This window comes from Ovis aries, chromosome 1, assembly GCF_016772045.2.
Source record: "Ovis aries strain OAR_USU_Benz2616 breed Rambouillet chromosome 1, ARS-UI_Ramb_v3.0, whole genome shotgun sequence".
In the NCBI taxonomy this organism is placed as follows: Eukaryota; Metazoa; Chordata; class Mammalia; order Artiodactyla; family Bovidae; genus Ovis; species Ovis aries.
The window spans coordinates 192,327,151-192,347,140 of NC_056054.1; the positions used below are offsets into that span (position 1 = coordinate 192,327,151).

Genomic DNA, 19,990 nt, shown 5'->3' on the forward strand with positions numbered 1-19,990 from the left:
CATTAAGACACAGGGATCTCTGGCTTGTTTCACTACCTGTAAATCAAGAGTATTCAAGGCAGAATCTCAGAATGTAACTGTTTAGTACTTTGGAAAACAAAATTTCCACACCAGGAAAGTCCCCAAATTGCCACGTTTGGAGGTTAAGACTGCAGTGGTTCAGCAGGTGTGTCCTGACCAGTGTTTTCTGCCTGAAGCTCGCTCCATCATTTTTTGAAGAGCCCTGAAGAGATATGGAACAGCAAAGCAACCAGAGACGTGTAGTCATATTTAAGAGGTACTTTTATTTTTGCCAAATTAAGGGTATTAAGGTGCATACTGGGCTACCCAAGTGGTGCAGTGGTTAAAGAATCTGCCTGCCAATGCAGAAGACACAAGAGACTTGAATTCGATCCCGGGGTCGGGAAGATCCCTTGGAATAGGAAATGGCAACCCGCTCCAGTATTCTTTCCTGGGAAATCCCATGGACAGAGGAGCCTTGTGGGTTGCAGTTGCTGGGGTCGCAAAGAGTCAGACATGACTGAGCAACTGAGAACAGCCTAAGGAACATAATGTAAATATGGAATATTTCATAAAACATTCAAAATAGTAGTATTCCCTGTGTATTAGAATAGTGGACTTTCCCTCTAATGAATAGTGTTCCATTTTTAATCCTAAAGAGGTTCTTTGCCAATATGACAATGCTAGGCTTACTTGTTTGCCAGAAATAGTCCTTTCAGCTGTGATGGGAATGACTTATTCTGTGTCTGTCCTTACTTACTGTGTGACTCTGGGCAAGGACCTTCATCGAAGTCTATCTTTATCTTTAAAGAGACAATAACATCACATAATTTAAGTTATAGTGCCTTACACAGTAGGGGCTGAAAAATGAGGCAGCCTAGTGTATCAGGAAAAAACCTACAGCAGAGAAACTCTGATATGGATACCTAGCACTGCCATTTACTAGCTAAGTAAGCTTGGCAAAGTGATTCTGCTTAAGCCTTAGAGTGGGGCCAGTAACTTGTATCTTCTTTTAAAAAATTAAATGATACTATACTAAAGTGGCTGTTGCATAGTAGTACTAAACAATTGGTACTTTTTATTAATAATTCTATACAATCTAGAAAGGTATACACAAGTTAGTATCCTCTTCCCCCCAAAAAATCACTTAACAAGGACATTCAGAAAGCAATACATTTAAACACGTAAATGGCATCATTTTATAACCTCCTGATATTTTACATTTAACCAGTAAATGCTGCAAAATGGCCTAGGCTGGGTCCTGCTATAAGGTGATTTCTGGGGCTCTGGAGATCATATGACAACAGTAGTCTTCTGATATATTTATGTTTGGTAACAACTTGCTATATTCAGCATATAACACCTATGGTATATATTTCAATGTGTTAACATATTCAATTCCAAAATCTACCTAACAATTCTTGAATTCTGTTTACAAATTATGTGATGCCCCAAATTGTCCCCCAAATGCTAGCTTGTAAAATAATTTTTTCTTTTGGAATATAAGACACATTTAACATACAGATTTTACAATAAAGTTTATTAGCTGTTCTCCTCTTTCTCATAAATGGAATGGATAATGTCAATAATTCTTTACAAACCAGTATGCATTTGTTTGAGAAACTGTAATGAGGAGGCTGTCAAAAACACATATTCAATAAACAACTCCAAAAAAAGCCATGGGAAGCCAAACAGTATTACAAAAGACCAGAGAAACTGATTTCTGAAATTGTTATCTACTTTTCACTAAAATTTCTTAATTGCTCACCATGAAGATCTGTGCAACTGTACGGCAGAGCAGCTACAAGAGATGAAAGGTGTGCAGTCTGAGGGGAAAACACTCATACACATGAGGCTTTTGCCTATTAATAAAGAAGAACTGGAAAGAGGTGGAAACCAAATCCAAACCCAATGACAAGAACAACTGTAACAACGAAAAACCACCCCCCTGAATAAACACCCCCCACAAAAAACCAACCAGGAACCATCTGAAAACTTTTATAGAAAAGAGGAGAACATGCCCATGTTTTTACTTATAACCTAATTTCCCTAAAGGTTTCTTTCCACACCACCATACTCTCATTTTCACTTCACATGATTAAGGAAGATAAAGTCTAATCAATTAATATTTAATTTAAAAACCAAACAAAAAGAGTAGGTGGCAAAAGAAAAAAATATATTTTAAATATACATATATATGTTTGTGTGTGTGTGCAACTATGTAAAGAAAATAATTCCCATAGTTACAGAGTTTAAAGAAAGTTTTATATATATTTATATATATATATTTTATTATAACAAAATAGTCAGTTATTGTGGGTAAAATATTCATTAAAATCTGACCTCTAAGAATGCATTCAAAGTTTTAGACTACGTATTGGACTTCTTTCCCACTGCCATAACGAATACTACATCACCACTGTAATGTCTGTTTTGTATTTATGTCCATGAAATCTTCTCAACCTTATGTGTAAAAGGTGAGCTTCCCAAGCACCTAAACATGGCCTCAATTCAGAAAATGTGATGATCATTATGTATGAACAACTTTTGTAAGACACTGTAAATAGTGTTGCACAAGTAGATTAAAAACATTTAAACACTGTTATTCCTAGCAAATCTACTGGGAGAAAAAAAAACAAACTTCAAATAATGAAAGACTTTAAGAAGAACGCTTATGAAAAATGAATATCCCTTGTGAAATTATTAGTGAACTCAGATATTAATTTTGAAATTAAGAAACATATATTTTTGTTATTTGTCTGTATGAAATATTTGCTTTGATAACAGAGTCAATTGAGAAAAGGACTTGAGAGTTAACATATTGGCCAAACCATGCTATTAAAGTTAAGCGTGCATTGTTGCTCAAAATTCACTAAATCATTGATTAAAACCACTTTTCTTTCATTTATATTGAAATTTGGAAAGAATGTATATAAAGCTTTTCTGAAAATCTCTTAAAGTTACTTTCCCTTAAACATTAAGGAATTTTACCACAATTACCCCGTCTCCTAAAATCCTATTAATAGCTGGTCAGGCCATTCCATCTTCAGCTGTGAAAAATGGCCACAAACCAATAGTGACATGAAATAATACCGACAGTATAACTTGAGGGAGACACCAAGACATCAAAAATAAGTGCAACTGCAGACCATGATGAGTGGGATATGATTCAACAAGGAAGAAGTAATGAAGACAGACTCGAGAAGGAAAGGGCAAAGAAGTGTTTCAGAAAATGAGACTGTGGAAAAGAGAAACAGAGAAACATCAGTCCTCATAACTTTTCTTTTGCTGGAACCCAAATGTAAGGACCAGACTGTTCTTCTATGATCTGCTTCACTTGGTTGTAAATGTCTTCCAGCGTATCTCCCTGCACAATAGCTGTAATGATAGAATCAGAAACCTCCATTAATTGCTTATCTTCACCACTACAATTATTTGTAAAATAACCAGAATCACTTATTCAGGAAGAAATACTGTTTATGTATTGTTTAACTAGTAAAAAGCTCATTTTATTAATTTTCCTATTTGTAAAATGGAAAACATTTTATTTCAAAAGTTTATCAAAAAGCAAGATTCGGTGATTTTTACTTTGTACAACTGGGAAACAGACACTGAAGTAATTAGAGGCAAAAGAACAGCTATCTGCAACTTACTCTTAAATGTTTCATAAAAAAGTATAAATGTGGTAAAATGTTAGCGGTGGTGGAATATGAGTATATGTAAGTGCTGGTACTATTCTTGTGATTTTTCTGTTAAGTCTGAAATTATTAAAAAATCCTTAACAAAAAAACACTTGGGTTACAATTCCATGATACTTAACAGTACTTATTAATAATATGAACACCAAATATAAGCTAATCATTATTTCAAGCAAATAATTAACAACAAAAGCCTACCCAAAGATACCTAAAAATAACTTGAATAAAATTTGGCACTTGAATTTGGCAACTGCTCTCTACTCTTCTCTTTCTAAACAAATATCTTAAAAATGGATCAAAATTTATAAAGGATAAGAGAAAAATCAGTATCATAAGAAGAAATCAACTCTGAATGTTTCCCTCTGGTCAGTATGAGTTATTCCTAAACGTGCTGTCCTTATCAACAACCTAAGATACACTAAATTTCAAGATTCTTCACCACCACAACCTAGATTAGATGAATTATTCTGAAAATGATAGCAGTTATTATTACTACTGGTAATTGTGGACACAGTTCAAAATTCATTTCAGTGAGTCCATTCTTATGGCCCCAAAGCAAAATTCTAACATACAAACATCTACACACGATGCCAACCTGTGAAATGTTCAGTGAATTCTTGCTCCAGTTTCATGGCTCTCTCAAACGTCTTTCTGGCTTGTTCTTCTGTCAGACGCTTATTCATTTCCCTAGGCAAATACATTTAGAAATTAATAATTACATTGTAATACTTCTGGAAAAGGGTGACAAAGGAGAGAAGACATACATAAAATCATGAGAAGCTGAGGTCTGTTGAGAACTGTAATGTAACTGCAAACTATATTCAGTCACTGACCATGTAGCTTTGTATCTGGAACGACAGAAGGGTTTCAACACTTTCTTGCATTAGTTCGGGACAGCCAAAAAAACCCAAACATTAATTAATCAGTTTTGACTTTGATGAAAATCTCATATTAAAATATGCCTTACAGATCTACTTACCAATTTATAAGGTAGTAAAGGGGATACATGAACACATTAAATAATACCGTAAGAAGGCAATCAGCAAAATAGTCTGGGTGAAACTGCTGAGTGAGTGAGTTGGTTTTTTCAACAAAGAAATAGAAAAAATGAAAAGATGGGAGGGAGAATCTGTACATCAAAAGACTTAACAAACTGTCATAGACTTTGTTTGGAACTTGATTCAAACAAACTGAAAAAACAAACTTAAGAAACAAGAAAATATGAACTATCTGATGCTATCAAGGAATTACTGTTTCAGTGTGACATCACAGTGATATTTTTAACAAGGAATTTTATCTTTCAAATACATATAAAGATGTATAGATGACATCATACAATGTCTGGGATTTGTTTCAAAATAATCTGGAGTGGAGGGTTAAGGAGGTGTTGGGATAGATAAACAAGATTAGTTGTAGGTGATAATTATATTACAGCTGGATGATGGATATATGAAGGTTTGTTCCCAACTTGAGAAAGCTTTCAATGTTTCACCTTCAAATATGACATTAGCTTTGATATTCTGTAGATGACTTTCATCAGATTATGGCACCCCACTCCAGTACTCTTGCCTGAAAATCCCATGGACAGAGGAGCCTGGTAGGCTGCAGTCCATGGGGTCGCGAAGAGTCGGACACAACTGAGCGACTTCACTTTCACTTTTGATATTCTGTAGATGACTTTCATCAGATTAAGGAAAATTCCCTTTTATTCATAGCTTACAAAATGTTTTTGTCATGAATAAATGTAAATTTTACTAAATGCTTTTTTTACATTAAAATGATCTTTTTAATTAAGATCTGGTTTTCTTTGTGGGGGGGCGGGGCGGTGGTGCTGTGCTGTGCAGCTTGTGGGATCTTAATTCCCCAGCCAGGGACTGAAACTGAACCTGGGTCACCACAGGAAATCACCAAGTCCCAATCACTAGACTGCCAGGAGAATTCCTGTAAAATTGTTATTGCGGTACACTACACTGACTTTTTAAAAAACTGAAGTACAAAACCAATACAGTATTGTGAAGTTAAAAAAAATAATAAAAATTTAAAAAAAAAAAAAAAACTGAAGTATTGCTGATTTAAAATGTTGTTAGTTTTAGGTGCAAAGTGATTCTGTTTTATCTATCTGTATGTGTACATATATTTTCATGCATATATATTATATATACTTTTTCACATTCTTCTCCATTTTATGTTATTACAAGATATTAAATATAGTTCTCTGTGCTGTATAGTAGGTCCCTGGTGTTTATCTACTTTATATATAGTAGCGTGTACCTATTAATCCCTCAATTCCTAATTCATTTTCCCATCTCCCCTTTGGTAATAATCGTTTATTTTCTATAATACACTCATTTTTAAAAAATTACTTTTAAAATTGTGGTAAAGGGGCTTCTCTGGTGGTTTAGATGGTAAAGCATCCACCTGCAATGCAGGAGACCCAGGCTGGATCTCTGGGTCCAATATCATATGGTAATCTGATTTTTAGTATGTTGAGAGTCCCATACTACTTTCTACAGCAGCTGCACCGCTGTATATTCCCACCTACACAAGAGTTCCAGTTTTTCCACATCCTTGGCAGCATTTATTTCTTGCTTTTTGACAGCAGCCATAGTAATGGGTGTGAGGTGGTATGTCACTGTAGTTTTGATTTGCATTTCCCTAGTGATTAGTGATGCTGGGCATCTTTTAATGTGCTTACTGGCCATTTGTTTCTCTCTCCTCTTTGGAGAAATATCTATTCAAGTCCTATCCCCATTTCTGAATCAAGTTTTATATTGTTGTTGAGTTTTATAGTTTTCTATATATTCTGGATTTTAATCTGTTATCAGATCTATGATTTACACATATTTTCTCCCATTCTATGGATTACCTTTTTATTCTGTGGGTAGTGTCTTTTGATATAAAAAGCTTTAAGCAGTCACAAAGTCTACCTCCCTTTTTCCTTTTGTTATCTGTCTTTGGTGTCATATCTAAGAAATCACTGCCAAATCCAATGTTGTGAAGCTTTTGTCCTATGTTTTCTTCTAAGAGTTTTACTGTCTTAGGGCCTTGGTCCATTTGTAGCTGACTTTTGTATGTAGTGTTAGGTAAGGGTCCACCTTCATTCTTTTGCATGTGGATACGAAGCTTTCCTGGCATCATCTGTTGAACAGACTATCCTTTCCATTTCTTTTTTTTTTAAAGATTTTTGTTTGACATGGACTATTTTTAAAGTATTTACTGAATTTGTTACAATACTGCTTCTGTTTTATGTTTTGGTTTTTTAGCTACAAGGCATGTGGGATCTTGGTTCTACAATCAGGGATTGAACCTGCACCCCTGCACTGGCGGATGCTGACCCCTGAACAGGGCTGGGGTTAGAGATGCCAACCCTCCACACAGTTGAAAATCTGTGTATAAGTTAACAGTCAGACCTCCATGTACTTGGTTCCTCTGTATCCACAGTTCCACATCCACAGATTCAGTCAACTGTAGACTGAGTAGCACTGCAGTGTTTACTACTGGAAACAGATCCATGTTTAAGTAGACCCACTGGAAGGACTGATCAATACTTTGGCCACCTGATGCAAAGAGCTGACTCATTAGAAAAGACCCTGATGGTGGGAAAGATCGAAGGCAGGTGGAGAAGGGGACGGCAGAGGAAGAGATGATTGGATGGCATCACTGACTGGATGGACATGAGTTTGAGCAAGCTCCGGGAGTTGGTGAGGACAGGGAGGCCTGGCGTGCTGTAGTCCATGGGGTGGCAATAAGTTGGACAGGACTGAACAACTGAACTGATGCAGTTCAAACCTGCGATGTTCAAGGGTGAACTGTAGTCACATCAGAGAAATTCTGCAAGTCCCAGTTGTTGCAAGTCCCAATTGTTGTCTAGGTGGGGAGATGGTGCTTTCTACTCCAGCTTCTCTCTATCATGGTTAATCTCAAATGCGAATCTAGCCTTGCATTCCTTAAATAAACCCAACTTGGCTATTACAGCTTATCTTATAAAAACTGCTGGATTCAATTTGCTCATTATTTTGGTAAGGATTTCTGCATCTATATTCATGGTAAGACTGTTCTGTCCATTTCATTTTTTGTGAAATCTGACAGATTTTGGTATTAAATTAAATAGACATTTAATTTAAACATTAAATAGACATTAATTTAAATAGACATAAAATTAGTTGAAGAATCTTTGTAAGACTAGTATTGTTTCCTAGTTTTTGGTAGAATTCAGTAAGTTCTCTTGGCTCAGTGTTTTATTTGTAGAAAGGCTTTCCACAATAAGAGTTAAGTTCTTTAGTAATACAGGCCTAGATTCTTTTTTCCTTTTTCTATTTCTTCAGATCTTTTAAAGTATAATTCTCAAACACAGAAGACAAATATGTATATCCTGATGAGTTTTCAGCAACTTATGCTTACCTAGGCGATGGCATCCCACTCCAGTACTCTTGCCTGGAAAATCCCATGGACGGAAAAGCCTGGTAGGCTATAGTCCATGGGGTCGCGAAGAGTTGGACACGACTAAGCGACCTCACTTTCACTTTTCATTTTCATGCATTGGAGAAGGAAATGGCAACCCACTCCAGTGTTCTTGCCTGGAGAATCCCAGGGACGGCGGAGCCTGGTGGGCTGTCGTCTATGGGGGGTCGCACAGAGTAGGACACGACTGAAGCGACTTAGCAGCAGTAGCAGCAGACTGAGATAGAGCACATTACCTCGGCACCTAGGAATCTGAGTATCTTCACTCCAGTCACCAACCAACCCTCAAAGAGTAACCTCTATTTGATTTTTATAATGATTAAATTTGGGACCATGGAATATATAGATACTTTAAGGTCTGGATTTTTGTTTCACTCAAATTGTATTTATCAGATTCTTCTACACTTTTGTGTGTCGTTGGAGACTGTTCATTCCCATTAATGTAGAATGTTTCATTATGTGAATATGTTATAATTCACGTACATATGATGGGCATTTGGATAATTTCAAGTTTCTGGTTATTTAGTGTAGTATTTCTGTCTAATTTAGTACTTGTCTTTGTAAACACAGGTAAACATTTCTGTTGAGTGTATATCTAGAAATGAGACTTCTGGGTCCTAAGTAATGTATATATGTTCAGCTTTAGGAGATACTGTAAACAGTTTACCAATGTGGATATAGCAATTTACACTCCTACTGTGCTACTCAAGGTGCAAAGCAAAGGTATAAATGTATCTTACTAATGGAGTAAACCTTTAACTTTTATGAATATCCCTCTTTATCTCTAGTAATACTTCTTACTTGAAGTATACTTTGAAAGTAGCATAAACTAGCTTTAATTTGTTGAGTTTTCCAAGGTATATCCTTTTTTCCCCTTCTCTTTCAGCCTTTTCACAGACTAATAATTAAAGTCTGTCATATGACTGATGGGTTTTCCCAAATATTTCCCAAATACACTTCCCCAAAATATGACACTTTGGTATAATGAACATTTTAAGTTGAAGGAATGTGTAAAATGACAGGTATATGAGGGACTCTGACCTTTCTCTGAAGGTCAAGAAGACCCTCATGTGAGAGGTAACTTCCCTATATCTAAAGAAAAGCAGCATCCTCATCCCTGAAGACAGAAGGAAGCTGAGAGAATTTGAATGAACAAGCCTACTAAGTTTCCACCACGTTATTACACTTAAGTCATATCCTCTGGTCCTATCACATTCCCCCATCATTCTCTACTCTTCATCTAACCTAGTATAAAAACGTTCAGGTTTAACCATTTCTTTGAGTTTTCATTTCCTTATGAAGTATCCTATGTGACTGTAAAATGTAGATTTGCACACTTTTCTCTTGTCAATTTGTCTTTTGTTAGAGGCCCAGCTGAGAACCTAGAGGAGTAAAAGGTAAAGATATTTTTCCTTTTCTACAAAAGTAACATATAGTTATTTATTTTTCATTCTTCTATTCTGACAATTTTTGTCTTTTATTGGACCATTTAGGCTAGCACTTACATTTGGGTTAATTTATACTATCTTACTATCTGTATATCATGTTTCTATTTGCTCATTCCCTTCTTTTAGTATTTATTTAAATTCTTTTTGTCCTCTATTAGATAAACAGTTATATATTATTTGATTCTCTTAATCAGAGCTGCACCACCTAATTAAGTAGCAGATCCATGTGATTATTTAAACTTAAAAATTCCAATGTTACTTAATATGTAGTATACTAATGTTGATTATGATAGTGTCAAGAGTGCTTATTTAATCCTCAGGACAACCCTCTAAGGTGGATATACTATTATTATCTGCACTTTACAGACAAAGGAATTGAGATGCAAGAAGGGTAAGTAAATTATCCAATCTAATAAGTAACAGAGGCTAGATTTGTACTTAGAGGCTGTGCCTTAGAAATTTTTACTTACATGATATTTTCCATGGATTTGGGTTTAATAAAAATGGAGATTGGGTAAAGTTGTGCAATCTGTAATCTCTTTATGGCATTTCCAGACACATCAAGGATACAGTGTTTGCCCTAAAATAGAGGAAATAGAGAAGAAAAATAAGTGAACCAAGTATTTTCAATTATATCACAAGTATATTTCCTAGAAAGATAAAATCTTAATTATGATATGTTTGGATTCTGTTCACTTTAAGCAAATCTGTCATTTTTATTATTAAGACAATGTATAATGACTATAGATAATTAATTTTCCATTCTCAAATATTACATTTACAAAGGAATAAAAATGCAGTTTCCACAGACCAGTAATCTCTCAAAATGGCAACCAATATGGGGTTCCTGTCTTTTATTTTGCTGAGAAAGGGTACTAAAATATATCCTAAGTTACCATCTTGCCATAATCATCATTTTATAAAAGAATATATGATCAAACAAGAAGGTAAAAGCCTAAGATAAAGAACTTTTTAAAACTGCATATATGTTACCACTATCCTATCCTATTTTTCATCTTATTGGGGAGCAGTGAAAACTTTACTACAAACTAGAACATTTGAAAACCCCAGTTTTGAATTTAAGAAACTTTCCTGACCTACTTAAATTCACTGTCAAATGCCATTAAGGTTTTTAGTAAAGAGGAGTATTTCCATGTTAAATCGGGTCCCTGGTGGCCCAGCTGGTAAAGAATCCGCCTGCAATGCAGGAGACCCCGGTTCAATTCCTGGGTCGGGAAGATCCGCTGGAGAAGGGATAGACTACCCACTCCAGTATTCTTGGGCTTCCCTGGTGGCTCAGCTGGTAAAGAATCTGCCTGCAATGTGGGAGACCTGGGTTCCATTCCTGGGTTGGGAAGATTCCCTGGAGAAGGGAAAGGCTACCCACTCCAGTATTCCGGCCTAGAGAATTCCATGAACTGTATAGTCCATAGGGTTGCAGAGTGGGACACGACTTAGCAACTTTCACTAACCACATATGTTGAAGATTTTTGTCCCTTCCCTTGGCTCAGATGGTAAAGCATCTGCCGGCAGTGCACGAGACCTGGGTTTGATCCCTGGGTTGGGAAGATCCCGTGGAGAAAGAAATGGAAACCTACTCTAGGACTCTTGCCTGGAAAATTCCATGGACAGAGGAGCCTGGTAGGCTACAGTCCATGGGGTTGCAAAGAGTCAGACACGACTGAGCAACTTCACTTTTACTTCTAATTTATCAAACAAATTTTATTATAACATTTCCCTGGTGGCTCAGACAATAAAGAATCCGCTTGCAATGAGGGAGACCTGGGTTCGATCCCTGAATTGGGAAGATCCCCAGAAGATGAAATGGCAACCCATTCCAGTATTCTTGCTTGGAGAATCCCTGTGGACAGAGGAGCCTAGTGGGCTACAGTTTATGGGGTCACAAAGAGTTGAACATGACTGAAGTGACTTAGCACTAAAATCAGATACTCCCCCATAATGCATCTTGAAATCTAAGGGCTTGAATCCAGTTCAATGAATGGTAATTTTAATTTAGTAGGAATATTTAAAATAAAAAAATTAATATTGTATGAATACTTCAGACACACAGAAAAGTAAATAACAGACATACATGTATCCACCACCTGCTTTTATTAAATATTAGTTTTACCTGATTGCTTAGAAATTAAGAAAGTTTACACTGAAATGTTAATATTATATCTTATTTGCATTATTTTATCCCTCTCTATATATGTACACAAATTGTAGACGTAACTTCTTTACTCCTTACTTCCTGAACTCAATGACCTCTCTTATATAACCGCAGTACAATTTTAGGTGGTCATCTAGTATCGTTTACCACAAAAGGAAAAAAAAAATCTTGCTTTACGGCCAGTCCAGGACCACACATTGCATTTAGTTGTAATGTGTCTTTAGTCTCTGTCCAGCTGGCACAATTCTTTAGTCTCTTTCATGATCTTGATATTTCTGATAGTATTGAATATTTTTTTCAGAGAATATGCCTCAACCTGGGTTTGCCTAATGTTTCTCATCAGATGGCAGGTACACATTTTTGGCAGCAATAGTACAGAAAAGATGTTGCATCTTTCTCAGTCGATCATGCTCAGTCCAGGAAGCATATGATGTCTATTAGGGATTTTAATACTTTTTTTAGTGATGTTAATTAAAAATTTTGTTTTAATTTATTGCTGGTTGTGCTGGGTCTCTGCTGCTGTGTGCAGGTTTTTTTCTCTCTAGTTGTGGCGAATGGGGCTACTCTTTGCAATGGTATTTGGGCCTCTCACCACAGTGGCTTTTCTTGTTGCAGAGCACAGGCTCTACAGTGGGGTTCAGTAGTTGTGGCATGCGGGCTTAGTTTGCTCCAAGGCATGTGGGATCTTCCTAATCCAAGGACCGAATACATGTCTCTTGCATTGGCAGACAGAGTCCTAACCACAAGACCACCAGGGAAATCCTGATGTTAATTCTGATCACTTTTTAAAGGTTTTGTCTGCCAGATTTCACCACTGTAAGACTACTATTTCCCTTTTATAATTGACAAGTATTTGGGGGAAGGATATGTTGAAATTATGTAAATATCCTGTTTCTCATCAGACAGTAATTAATTCACTCAATAACTGTAGCATACACTAGTGACTCTTGCCTTAAACAATTATTATGGTAGTTGTGAAGAGAGATCTGACTCCATGACTCCCTCTTTTATTAGTAGACATTAATAATGGAAGGTAAAGCTTCCCTTCCATCCACTTATTTATTTATTCATGTATTTACTTATACCATTGTGAACTCTTAGATTCTTATTCTCTGGGTTACAATAAGCTATTATCATTTTAATATTCTAATTTTTCCAAACTTGGCCATTGGGGGACTTTACAGGTTGATTTCAGTGTCTTTATGGAATACTTGTATCATTCTTAGGCTTCCCTGGTGGCTCAGACAGTAAAGCGTCTGCCTACAATGTGGGAGACCCGGGTTCGATCCCTGGGTTGGGAAGAGCCTCTGGAGAAGGAAATGGCAACCCATTCTACTACTCTTGCCTGGAAAATCCCATGGACGGAGGAGCCTGGTAGGCTACAGTCTATGGGGTCGCAAAGAGTCGGACACAACTGAGTGACTTCACTGTATCATTCTTTAAGCACTTCCTTAGTTTTTTGGCATAGCAAAATGTTCTAGGCTGATCTTGTACTTTCCCAATGGAATCAGCCATAATTCTAATGAGTTCTGGATCTTTTTAATGGAGGATAGTATTTAGAAAACAAGATCTAAGCAGTAGGTATTACTGAGAGTCATCATTTTTAGGCCTTCTTTGTGGACAGAGCTAGAAAATATAATCACATATTTGTATTTTCTATATCTACTATATTAAGATATATGGATTTACATTCATATCTCTAATTCTAATCCAATTATCAGTTTAGTCAATCCTTACCTTATTTCTAAAATCCCTGCATTGACTAAGAAATCTAGCTCCCATGAACTGTAAATATATTATTTGCTCAACTCTCAAACATATATTAGTTTCAGACCTATTACCCCATACCACTCTGAAAAACATACCTACTAATCAGAGTTCAGTATTCGTTCACAGGTTTTCCACCTTTAGCCTATCTTCAAGGATTATTGGGATTAAGACTTTCCCCCTTCCCTTCCCCTCTTCAATGAAGTTATTTGAAAGTTAATTAAAACTATTTGAAATATAGTTAGATTAGATTGAGTATTTAGTTTGTTCATATATCATTCTGCTTTTTCCTATCTTCTTTTTATTGTTTGAATATACAAAATGTTCACATAGTGCTGAAGTCAAAATTATACAAAAAGGTATACTTGGAGAACTGCTACACCTCCACCCATTCTTCCTTAATCCCTCTCATTCTTTCCAATCCTCCCTCTGTAGGTAACTCATCTTATACTTGATTATTAAAAAAATGTTTTTAAAATCTTACTTCTATGTGAATTATTTATATCTTTTATCTATTTTCTGTTAGATTTTGGTCTCTAGTCCCTCAATTTTTAAGTGTGTTTAATATTTTGGGAATATCACCCCTTGGCCTGCAGGCTTTTTATCAATTGTTTTGTGACACTAGGGATGGTGTTTTATATTAGTTTTTGAAAAAACTTCTTTGCAAGCCAAAGTCTTTTTATTTTCATACGGTCAGAATTTATCAGTCTTTTATTGCATCTGAATTTTGATTTATGGTTAAAAAATCTCTCCTATGCCCAGATTATATTTTCTTCTATTATTGTTGCTTTGTCTCTTAAGTTGTGTCTGACTCTTTTGTGACCCCATGGACTGCAGCCTGCCAGGCTCCTCTGTCCACGGGATTTCCCAGGCAAGAACACTAGAGTGGCTTGCCATTTTCTTCTCTAGTGGATCTTCCTGACCCAGGGATCGAACCCATGTCTCTTGCATGGCAAGTGGGTTGTTTACCATTGAGCAACCAGGGAAGCCTGTCAACTTTATTAGAGCCAATTTTTGCATATGGTGTGAAGTATGGTTCTAATTTATCTTTTCTTCAGTTGTTCTATTTATTAAAAAGTCCAGTATTAAAAGCCCCAGTGACTTGAGATTCCACCTTTATCATATACTGTATTTTCATATGTATTTGGGTCTTTCCTGGATTTTCTTTTCTTTGGGTCTCAACTCTTTGTCTTATTCATGGGCCATGCTGCTGCTGCTAAGTCATTCAGTCATGAGCACACTGTTTTAGTTAAGAAGACTTCATAGTATCCTTTAATATCTGGTAGGGCTAGAATCTCTTGTAGCTTTTCGTGTTGTCCTGGCTTCTCATACAAACTTCAATTTAACTTTGTAAAAAAACTGGTAGTCATTTTTATCAGGATTGTGTTCATATATAAATTAGCTTAGAACTGGCAGCTTTATAATGTTGAATTGTCATAGCTAAGAACAAGGGATATCTTTTCATTTGTTCAAGTCTAACACTCTTCTAGGAGTGTTTTACAAACTTCCTTATATAAGTCAGAATATTTCTCATTAAGTTCACTAAGTATTTTACATTCTATTTCCTATATTATAAATATGGTTTTCTCTATCATCTTCTGATTACTATTCAAGTAAAACCTATTAATCTCTGCAGATTAATTTTATAAGCTATCTTATTCTAGCTTTTTTATGTCTTTGATTTTATAGTATTTAATTTTATAGTGAATTTATATTTTATCAAATAAATTTTATAATAGATTTTTTATGGTATATTCTTGCCTGGAGAATCCTGTGGACAGAGGAGCCTGGTGGGCTGCTGTCCATGGGGTTGCACAGAGTCGGACACAACTGAAGCGACTTAGCATGCATGCATGCATTGGGGAAGGAAATGGCAACCCACTCCAGTGTTCTTGCCTGGAGAATTCCAGGGATAGGGGAGCCTGGTGGGCTGCCATCTATGGGGTTGCACAGAGTCGGACACGACTGAAGCGACTTATCAGCAGCTGCAGGAATACTATAATATCTGAAAACAAAGACAGTTTTCTAATTATTATGCCTCTGATTGATCTGTATTGTGTAACAGCACTAACAATACCTTGAGTAGTAGTAGAGATGGACGTCCTTGCCTTCCTCCTCATCATAATGGCACTGTCTCAGTGTTCTTCCCATTAAGGATTTAAAATGAAGATTATCAATCCATCCATCTCAATCTTTTTCCTTTTACTCTTTAAAAAATAATAATCTCTATGTTTTTGAGATTTCTTCCTCCAGGCAGAGGTACTGAATTTTAGCAAATGCTTTTCAGGAATCTATGAATATATTTTTTTCTCTTTAGATCTGTTAATGTGATAGATTACATTAATGGATTTCCTAATATTGAGCTGACTTTAAATAGCTTTAATTCCTCTTGGTCATGGTATATTATTTTTGCAATGTGGTATTGGATTCTGTTTATTAAAATATTTAATACTTCTGTATTAATATTCCTGGAGAAGGAAATGGCAACCCACTCCTTACCTGGAGAATCCCAGGAAGGGGTTGCACAGAGTCGGACATGACTGAAGCAACTAAGCAGTATTAATATTTATCAGTAACATTGGTCTGTAATTTTCACTGTCTTCATCAGGTTTCCGTTCAGTTCAGTCGCTCAGTTGTGTCCGACTCCGCTCAGTTGTGTCCGACTCTTTGCGACTCCATGAACTGCAGCATGCCAGGCCTCCCTGCCCATCACCAACTCCTAGAGTCACTCAGACTCATGTCCATCGAGTCAGTGATGCCATCCAGCCATCTCATCAGGTTTAGATATCAACATTAGATTTGCTTCATAAAAAGAATGCTCTTGAATGGTATTTACAGAGCTTTAGGATAATCTAACCTTTCAAGATTTGTTAAAATTCCCCCATGAAGTTGTCTGGACCTGATGCTTTTTGTGGAATAGTTCCTTGATTAACTTGCTCTATTTCTTCTAAAGACTTTTTTTTCTATAACTCTTTTCATCCCTAATAGGTCAATTTTGGTAAACTGTATTTTTCCAGGAAATTATCCATTTCAACCAAGTTTTGAATTTTATTTATATAAAGATATTCATTGTATGATTTCATACTATTTCAGGTGGCTCAGTGGTAAAGAATCTACCTGCCAATGAAGGAGATGCAAGAGACACGGATTTGATCCCTGGGTTGGGAAGATCTCCTGGAGTAGGAAATAGCAACCCACTCCAGTATTCTTGCTTGGAAAATTCCACAGATAGAGGAACCTGGTGGGCTATAGTCCATGGGTTCGCAAACAGTTGGATGTGACTGAGCATGTGCACACGCAAGCTATGGAACAGGAAAACAACCAGAGACAATGTAGTCACATTTAAGAGGTACTTTTATTTTAGCCAAATTAAGGGTATTAAGGAGCATACTGGGCTACCCAGCTGGCGCAGTAGTTAAAAATCTGCCTGTCAATACAGGAGATGCAGAATATGTGGGTTTGATCCCTGGGTTGGGAAGATCCCCCTGGAGTAGGAAAGGGCAGCCCACAATACTGTATAAGAACAATATTATAGAAGTTTCTGGTATAAAACATAGTGATTCATACATTTTAAAGGTTATATTCTATTTATAGTTATTATATTCCTTGCACTGTACTATATCTCCTCATAGTTTATTTTATACCTATGCCTATTTTTAAGTTAATGAAAACATAAAATACATTTATAAAAACACAAAATATGTATCAATAAACTATTTAGGCTGTTTTATGTTAATTAAAGTTTATATAAATAGTGTCATCCTGTATGTATCTTTTACAGCTTCACTGACTTACATTCTTGAGATTTATCAATGTGGCCACACACAGTGGATATTCTAGTTTATTCACTGTAGCTGCTGCACCCTACTGCATGAATAAATAATTATTCATTCTCCTTTGCTGAGTCTAATTTTTCACTACTCTAAAGTTCTACTATGCATATCATTACACATACTTAGATATCAAAACCTCTACTTAGATATCAAAAAGTAGAATTTCTGAGTCACAGGTTTTATACATTTATTTGGTATTACCAAATTATTCTCAAATGAAGTTCTATTAATTTTACCCCCATGAATAATATCTAATAGGATTTTCTATTTTCCCAAATTCCTGCCATCACTGAATATGTCCATTTTTATGATTTTTAAAACTAATTAGAATTAGCTCTAATTATTAGTTCTAATTAAGAATTAATCAAACCTCTTATTAGAAAAAGGAACACTAAGAGATGGAAAACGGGGATGGTGAATTACTGCTGTATTTTTTGTAGATATCTCATGACTAAATCTTAAACTACTATATAGTTTTGAAGGTATAAAATACTTTGTTGATATTTATTCTCTAGGCCCCAAAACTATTTAAGTCAAGCAGCACACCTGGAGCACACTGTTTTGACTTTACCATTAAGACTGCTTATCCCAAGGTCAATAAATCATCAGACTGCTTTCAAAAAATCTGTTGCTGTTACAGTGTTATTGAGAATTTCCCACTCTGTCTTTTATTAAATGACCAATCAGGGGAAATTTTTGTCTAGTCTCAGTACCAGGAGCAACTCACACTTATCCTGAACATCTGGTTCATTTTTATTGATGGACATTGCTGATCTTAGCTTCTTAATTACGCTAGATGTTGGAAAGCTAATGCTAAACAAAATGTCAATCTCTAGCAAATGCACAGGACCTCAAAATAATCACCCACCACCCCTCTTTGAGAAGGGGCTTCCCCAGTGGCTCAGTGGTAAAGAATCCACCTGTGAATGCAGGAGTTCCAGGAGACGCAGGTTTGATCTCTGGGTCAGGAAGATCCCTTGGAGGAAGAAATGGGAGCCCACTCCAGTATTCTTGCCTAGAAAAATTCCACCGACAGGGGAGCCAGCCGGACTGCAGTCCATAGGGTCGCAAAGAGTCGGACATGACCGAGTATGCATGACACAGGCTCTTAAGAGAGACTTATGTTATCACTTCTGTTCTTATTTTCCCAGTTGATCTTTTTAGTTTTGCGTGTCAGGGCCTGGGTTTCACCTCCCCACATGGAGAAGCGGGCAGAGAGCTAAGGCCCCTAGTGGCTCTGGGTACCGAATCTCACCTGTGGCCACGGCCAAAGTCAAAGGTGATTTTCAACCAACACTGACTGTTGATCTTCTTAATCTACTTTATCTTACACATTTTTCTAAAATTAACCTAAAAGTTAGTATTTAGTTGAATAAATTTATAACACTGCTTATACTAATCAATGCTGCAACATGCACCTACATTTTTTTTCCAAAAACATGAATTAAAAGTTTCTATCTCATCATTCTTTCATACTGTCAAAGGTGTAACTGATAAGAAACTTCATTCTGAGATCCCTTTGATACTTACCTTTTCTGCTACTTCTCGCACAGACTGAACACTTGTTCCATACAGATGATTATTATACTGGCCAGCTTCAATGAATTTATGTTCCTGGATATCTTTTTCCATTTGCTCTCTTGAAGTCACAAAATGATAATCTCTTCCATCCACCTCATAATCTCGTTTTGGTCTAGTTGTATCTTTAATAGAAAAGAACTTGAAGTGTTTAATATTAAAAGGCACAAGAAATCCATTTGCTACTTGAAGAACTGTCTTGTAAAGTTCAATAAAATAGAGACTGCAAGTGACAATAATAAGAAGGATGGAGGAATAACTAATAAAGTAAATATAAACCACTAAAAAATGGTAATGTGTTACCATATCACTCTACTTAGCCCCCCAAATTGTATGCAATTATTTTATATTGTTAGATTAATTATGCTTCCATTATGGATTGTGATTATAATTAGCTTTTATTTTTTGTCTGGTTATTGACTGTGAAGACTGACAAACACCTTTTACTATTGTGATTATGTAACTATTATTCACTTAATACCACTGTATTATGACTGGTCAACAGAAAATAACAGAATTCTCTATCACTAAAACTACCATTTAACAGAAAACCATGTAATTACTTTTTAAAATCCAGATGGATATTTGAATTTTCTGAAAAATACAAATGCTCAGGTATTGATTTTTTCCTCCAAGGCTCCAGATGTGCTTTTAACAAGCATCCATGTTTAAAAACAACTGAACTATACGATGATTTTTTACTTTTATCTAGTTTGTTCACTTTTTCTATTTCATATTCAGTACGCCTATTTCATTTCATTTGTTTTCCAATTTTTCCATGTCTTTTCTTGTTGTTCTTCTTTCTCAAGACTTTATCAAGTGTAGTAGGAAAGCTTTTGTACACACACATATAAATAAAATGGTACATATAATAAATATTAGAAAACTTACGAATTTTTGCCTAGCTAAAAAATTTATGACATTTTAATTCCACTTGCGTGACTTAAGTATGATTGAGAATGCTAGATTTCTAATTTATATTCTCTCAAAACTTGATATAATTCCACGTATTTTGGCATCTAATATTATTGC

At 35.8% G+C, this 19,990-nt stretch overlaps 1 protein-coding gene and 1 non-coding gene across 24 annotated transcripts in view; both read right to left on the reverse strand.

Moving 5' to 3' along the window:
* Positions 1-1,519: 1,519 nt before the first annotated feature.
* Positions 1,520-19,990, reverse strand: part of DLG1 (discs large MAGUK scaffold protein 1) — a 267,124-nt gene continuing 248,653 nt past the window's right edge. For all 23 annotated transcript variants that reach the window (XM_060419292.1, XM_060419287.1, XM_060419286.1 and 20 more), the window contains 4 exons: positions 18,911-19,083; positions 10,078-10,187; positions 4,294-4,385; positions 1,520-3,378 (listed from right to left, as the gene is read on the reverse strand). In XM_060419292.1, coding sequence (XP_060275275.1) covers positions 3,272-3,378; positions 4,294-4,385; positions 10,078-10,187; positions 18,911-19,083 — 482 coding nt within the window. In that variant the 3' untranslated portion in view covers positions 1,520-3,271. The remainder of the gene's footprint in view (positions 3,379-4,293; positions 4,386-10,077; positions 10,188-18,910; positions 19,084-19,990) is intronic.
* LOC114111368 (small nucleolar RNA ACA64) lies at positions 18,549-18,675 on the reverse strand. The gene has a single exon (XR_003587440.1). It is a non-coding gene; the product is annotated as a small nucleolar RNA ACA64 (small nucleolar RNA).